This window comes from Kryptolebias marmoratus, linkage group LG10 (assembly GCF_001649575.2).
Source record: "Kryptolebias marmoratus isolate JLee-2015 linkage group LG10, ASM164957v2, whole genome shotgun sequence".
In the NCBI taxonomy this organism is placed as follows: domain Eukaryota; kingdom Metazoa; phylum Chordata; class Actinopteri; order Cyprinodontiformes; family Rivulidae; genus Kryptolebias; species Kryptolebias marmoratus.
Window position 1 is genome coordinate 4,979,659 of NC_051439.1, and position 6,697 is coordinate 4,986,355.

The following is a 6,697-nucleotide window of genomic DNA, read 5'->3' on the forward strand; positions in this document are numbered from 1 at the left end:
TATAACGATTGGAGCCAATCCAATTCAAGATGGCCACCACAGCTAATCAACATTACCAACACAAAAATGGCTATAATTCAGTCAATTGTGCAAATATTGAGCTAAAATTTGATGTGGTAGTAGCTGAAAGTCATCCCGCAATATTGCATGAGATTGCTCATAACATTATTTTTAAGATTTATTTAAAACATGTTCGACTTCCTCGTTTCTCAGCTCAAGATGATCTTAGTCTAAGATTCTGACATGAAAGTGGTGATATGCATTTCTTCAAGGAATGTTAGGCCTGTGATTTGTTCAAAGAAATATGTTTTTAAGTCACAGCCAATAGATGACACCCTGCTTGTCAATAAATCCAACAGGAGCTGGCAACCTGCACACACAGCTGTAAGAAGTGCCTGACTGTCATAGAGAGAAATCATCAGAGCATCCAGAAGATCATGAGCACCAGTAATACCCTTCAACACATGGACATGAGTCTGCTGCAGAAACGGGTCGCAGATCTGCAGAGCTCTTCTCAGGTAACCTTGAATTAATGCGTTTACATTTATTGCTTGAAATTTTAGGTCAACATTCACACAGTTGTTTTCCTGTTTTGTTTTTTTCTGTAAAAACATTGTAATCTAAGTACTTCTGCATACTTTGTGCTATTTTAGTTCTTTTTATATCAAAGTGTTTAGGTCATTTAGAAGCTGTGACGTTTGTTTTTGGTAACTTTTGTTTTTTGACATTCAAATTTATTTAGAAATATATTCATTATCGAAATACACTGATATTGTTTCAGTTCCTTCAAAAATGTTCTTTTTGAAATCTGCTTAAGCATACTTGCTCTGTTTTTGTCTTCTGATGTTACTTTTTAATCCACTGTTCTGCTACTTTGATTGTAGCTAGCTTTTTGCTACATTTTGCTTTTAGCTAGCATTTTTTTACCTTTAGCTTCCAACTAGCCTTTTTGCTACTTTTCGCTTATAGCTAGCCTTTTAATACTTTAACTTCCTTTTTTTTCTTTTAGCTATTATTTTGCTAATTTAGGCTTTTAGCTAGCGTGTTGCACCTTTTAGTTGTTTGGTAGTGTTCTGCTTCTCTTAGTTTTACCAACTCAGTTTCATCCTCTTCAGCAGAATTCAGCAGAGCTGTTCAGCACTCTCACTGTATTTTCACAGAAAATGCAATAGCTCCAGTTGAACCAAATAAGTATTTGGAAATTGAAACAATGCCTTGTGTGTTTAGAACATGATTAAGGAATCGACTGAGTGGCGAAAGCATGTGGAGGCAAACAGCAGCCTCATGAAGAGGTTTGATGAGTCACGAATCGAGCTGGAGAAGATTCTTAAAGCGGCACAGAACTGTCTGACTGAAAGGGGAAACCCGGAGGAGCTGCTTAAGAAACACACAGTAAGGATCTTTTTTATCACCTGCTGCCAAAAGTGAAAGGGCAATAATGTTTTTGTCTTTGTCTGTTTTTGTTTGTCGTGTTAACAAGATATCTCATGAACCACTGGGCAGATTTTAATTAAACATAAAGACCTGTGGATGTAGTCTACAACTGATGAACCTTTGGAGTCAATCCATTTAAAGATGGCTGCCACAGTTAATCTAACAGTTAGATATTGAGCTGAAGCTTGGTCGTTGAGTCATTTCCAGCACATGCTTTGGGTGTTAACATATTTTAGGAGATCCTGCAATATTCCTTGAGATTGTACATAATGTTGTTTTCAATTTTTGACCAAATCAATTTCAATTCCATCCCTTCTCAACATAAGATGATCTTAGTTTAATGCTGTTATGAAGTAGGGTTTGCGATATGCATTCCTTTAAGGAATGCTTGGTCTTTAATTACTGACTTAAAGTGCTTAAAGACCCATGGTAAGGCTTTAAAAATAAAAATTTTACATGCTAATATAAGTTGTTTTTTAGGTTTACCAATATATTTAGCTGTCACGAGCATGACATACGATTGGATTCAATTATTGAACCAAAGAATAAGTAATAAAAATGCCTTTTAGTGAGATATAAAGTTACCTGCACTTAGGATAAAACATGACAACCGTTTGATGTTTTTTTTTTTCTTCTTTTTTCCAGGAATTCTTTGGACAGCTGGACCAGCGGGTCCTAAATTCATTTCTCAAAGCTTGTGATGAGCTGACAGACATTCTGCCTGAACAGGAGCAGCAGTCACTGCAGGAAACGGTTAGGAAGCTGCATAAACACTGGAAGGTTGGTAAAATAATCTAATTAAATTTAACAAAATTTGATACATTTGTAATAAACATTGACATATAATTACATAAAAGTTACAAGATTTAAATGATCCAGTATAAATGTAATAGTACCAAAAAGATCACTGTCAGTGTAAAAATGAGAGTATAACTGTAGCTGTTCTCCTTGTTTCAGGATATACAGACAGATTCCCCCTTTCACCTCCTCCACCTGAAGGTGGAGGTGGAGAGGAACAAGCTGATGGCGTCTCTGCAGGAGTGCCAGTCAGAGCTGACCAGGGAAAACCGCCACCTGGCTAGCATGGGGAGTGAGAGGCTCATCAAAGAGCACAGAGTAAGAAAGCTACATATGTTGTTATCGCCCGCCTCTAAAGGTGAAAGACGATGTCGTTTTTACCGTTTGTGTGTTTGTTTGTCTGTAGCATTAACAAAATATTTCATGAACCCCTGGATGGACTTTTTTGGAAACTCTCAGAAAGTAATCATCAGATCATCTACACCTAATTAACTTTTGGAGTCAACCCAATTCAAGATGGCCGCCACATTAACTGATTTTACAGAATACAAGGATGGCTATAACTCCGCTAGTTTTACAGATATTGAGCTAAAATTTGATGTGGTAGTAGCTGACAGACACGTCCAACACCAACTTCAAGCGCTAACAGATCTTGCAATATTGCGTGAGATCATGCATAACATCATTTACAAAGTTTGACTAAAATGGCTATAACTCAGTCATTTCTCCTCACAAGATGATTTTCATCTAAAGCTTTCTGTGTCCCTGTATCCTATTCACAACAATTTTTCTACTGTGTACACGTCATCAAGGCTTTTTTTAGGGAAAAAGGACCCCAGTCCATATGTGAGAAAAGGCTGCAGGTGATAGAAGAACTTTGTCAAAAACTCCCAGAGAGTGACCCTGCTCACCAAATTCTGGACACCTCGAGAAAGGACTTGGACGAGGTTCGAGAGGAAATTGAGAACACTCATCAGAAACTGATGCAGCACCAAGATAAATGGAAGGAGTACAACGCAAGGTACAGTTATTTAACTTTTTAGTTACTCTTTGTGAGATTATCCTGTGGTTAAGTTTGAAACCTTATGACAAAGAGTGTGTTATGGTATATCTGTATATCTTAGCCTAAGCCTGTAAACTGGAGCTCTTGCAACAATAAAAAGGGCTTGTTGTGCTTTCCCCTTGCAGTGTCACAAGCTCCTCACATACCCAAAGTAATCATATTAAAATTCTTTTCTTCACTTTAGACAGAGAGCAGTTTTGTTTGTTGCGCTTTCAATTTTCAGTGCATATGGTTTTGATTGACCAGAAATTATGAATCAAGTCTAACATTACTCGAAAGTGAAAATGTTTTCATCCGTTTAATCTATCAACAAGGATGGACCTGTGAGTTCAAAGTGGAAATCCCAAAGTGGTTATTAAAAAATACACAATTTATCATTTATCTGTATGACTTTTTTATGAAAGGTGCACATGAACAATAAACGTGTTTGAGTATATGTGCTTTAAAATGTTATATATTCATATTAGGAGCTTTTTTAAAAACAAAAACGTGTATATTTTTTGTTTTTCTTTAACATTTTTTAAGGATTCTAATGCTTAAGAATTGAAGCGACTGATGACTGTGATGCTTACATTTCTGCCCTGTATTTCATTGTGCAGCTTTGAAACAAAACACAGAAATTACACAACAAAAAAGGACAGTTTGATCACCATTATTAACTTTTAATAATGGTGTGTTGCACAACCTAAACAAAATATTTAGAAAATTACGAGGAAAAGGAATACTGGAGATCAATAGGATTTTGGTAAAACAGAAAAGAAAACTCAAAATCAAAGTTTCAGTTTTATGGTTTTTACTTTATTTATTTTTTTCACACTGTTCAAATGAGAGTTGATGATGTCACAATAGTTTTTGAATTGTCTAAAAGTGTCTAATCTTTTACAAACTATTCTTGACTATTTTTACTCTTATATAACTCTTCTTGGTACAAATTATACACCAAAATGTAGGCATTTTAATCTTCTTTCACCCAGTGTGTCTGTCACAGTTATGGGACTTATGGTTCTCTCTCAAATCCCCGCAGAACACCAGAGAGTGCACAGACAGGCTTCCTTAGACTTAATTTATAGCCAAGTTTATTTGTGTAGCACATTTCATATGGCAAACATGAACTCAATGTGCTTGAAAAAATTAAAAAGTTAAAAATGAATACAACATAAGTTAAGGAACATGTAAGATGACATAAAAATATTTAAAAAAAATAACAGCAATAATAAAACTAACAATTTTGAGATAAAATATTAGTTTTATTTTAGCTCAAAGTTTTTTTTCCAAAACAGGAAGAAAGTCTTTTTTAACTCTCTTCTTTTATATAAAACCCTGTAGAAATATAAAAATTCACTTGTGGGTCCATCAGTAATCTGTCACTTATGATTTAAAATTTAAGATACAATTTATAGTTTTCACACAGTGACTGTTTACAGTCAGTTTCTGTCTGCCTCTCATTCACTTGGCAGTCAGGGAGCGAAAGACGTGTACGGTTACCATGGTGACCATAATGAGTCAGTGACATCATCATTAACATTTCTTTTGATCTTGGTTCCCTTTAAACTTCTTATATAATAAATACATCAAAATATTGGCATTTTTTCTCATCTTAGATGATTCTGAAGTTATGTTTGAGTTTTGTAGCTGCATTGGCACACTTCAACATGTTTTCAGAAATTTTCTAATTTTTTTTTTTTCTTTTATGGTGTACAGGTACGCTGAACTTTCCTGCTGGCTCATATCTAAAGAAAGCCAACTGAGGCTGCTGAGAAATCGAGCCAGTGATCCCAGAAAATATGGTCAGGTGAAGTCTACCATCACGGTGAGTTAGACGGTGTGATCAACTTTAACAGCTGACATTCTCCTTTTTGCTTCCTTTGAAATGTGCCATCTGTGTCATAGCACCGATTTGTCAGTATTACTCCTGAGACGATGAGATGGAGACTCTTTGCATCAGATGACTTTTTAGTCCAGATGGATTAAATCGCCTTTTGTTCCTGTTCACAGGAGCTGAGAAATGATGCCGAGCTACAGGAGGGGAATCTGGGCTGGCTGAAAGCCCGTATGGCTGTGCTGATTGAAATCTGTGCTGACAGCGATGCCCAGAGGCAGGGAAGTACACTGAGCAAGCTCTCTACTGATTTTAAAGGTCTTCTTACTTCTCTCTTAGAGGTAAGTGAAAACCATCAGAAACTATTTACACATAATTTATCTTCTACTAAGCTACAGTTTATTGTTTAGACACTTTGACTCTATATGAAGATATGAAAAAATCTGAATAATTTGTTGTCAACAATAAGACAAACTCACATTACTCAAGTATATTGTTGAGCATGAAAGTAGCATGAAAGTTTTGCCCATATCTATTAGTGTGTTTATTTGACTGTACTGTTAGAAACGTATCTCGTAAGTCACTAAACAGATTTTAATGATTTTTTTTAGAAAGTAATCAATGGATGTACATCTAAAACTAATTACCTTTTGGAATCAATCCAATTTAAGGTGGCCGTCACAGCTAACTGACCTTAGAAAATACAAAAATAGTTACAACTCAGTCAGTTTTACAGATATTGAGTTGCATTTTACTGTGCTAATAGCTGAGAATCATTCCTAATACTTACTCTGAGCGCTAACAGATTGTGTGAGATCATACATCTTCAAGGCTGGACCAAAACAGCTACATTTTGTAATTTCTCATCACAAGATGGTATCAGTTTAAAACTCTGGCCTGAAAGGCTTGGGCAATATATGATTAGAAATCCAACTTAGCATTTTGTTTTCTTTGTGTTGTTTTCTGTAAGGCTGAGAAGATGGTGCTGGCTGTGGGAGATTGTGTACAGTTCAGAGAAGAGGTACAGACTACTCTGGATGACCTCGTTCAGGGGCAGAAAGAGGCACAGGCCGAAGTTACCAAAATACTGGACTGTTCAACCGCCAGAGAAGCCCAACAACTGCTACTTGTTCACCAGGTGCGGATCAGTTGGTTTAAATTTGATAACTTATCTTTCTTTTGTTCAGAACTTGCTCATTTTTGTTACCAATATTGTTAATAATGAGAGAAATTGCTGTGTGAATGCTAAATGACTTTGCTGAAATTTGTTCACGAAGCTGAAACTAAGATGTTGAACGTAAAACAAGAAGTTTGAACCAACCAAAGCTTAAAATTGCAGAACATAAAAAAACTAAAAGAACCAGAACTTTAGGTTAAGGAATTAACCCCGGTTCTCTGAAACATGAGTGAGGTATCTCACTATGGGACACGCCCCCGCGCCTGTCCCCCAGAAGCTCTATTACATTATGCCAGTCCTGACTGGCCGACAGAAGTGACGTCAGCTCCAGGAGGAGGGCTTCCTCCCAGCATAAATGCCTGACGTCACGCAAGTGATCTTCAGTCTTTTAAGCACACCTCTTCCT

At 36.4% G+C, this 6,697-nt stretch overlaps 1 protein-coding gene across 1 annotated transcript in view; it reads left to right on the forward strand.

Annotated features, from left to right (window-relative positions):
* syne1b (spectrin repeat containing, nuclear envelope 1b) overlaps positions 1–6,697 on the forward strand; it is a 149,709-nt gene that overhangs the window by 31,488 nt on the left and 111,524 nt on the right. Inside the window, exons 22-29 of the mRNA XM_025007067.2 lie at positions 360–518; positions 1,228–1,392; positions 2,080–2,214; positions 2,392–2,550; positions 3,045–3,253; positions 4,997–5,105; positions 5,291–5,455; positions 6,085–6,252. Of these exons, the coding sequence (XP_024862835.1) occupies positions 360–518; positions 1,228–1,392; positions 2,080–2,214; positions 2,392–2,550; positions 3,045–3,253; positions 4,997–5,105; positions 5,291–5,455; positions 6,085–6,252 (1,269 nt within the window). The remainder of the gene's footprint in view (positions 1–359; positions 519–1,227; positions 1,393–2,079; positions 2,215–2,391; positions 2,551–3,044; positions 3,254–4,996; positions 5,106–5,290; positions 5,456–6,084; positions 6,253–6,697) is intronic.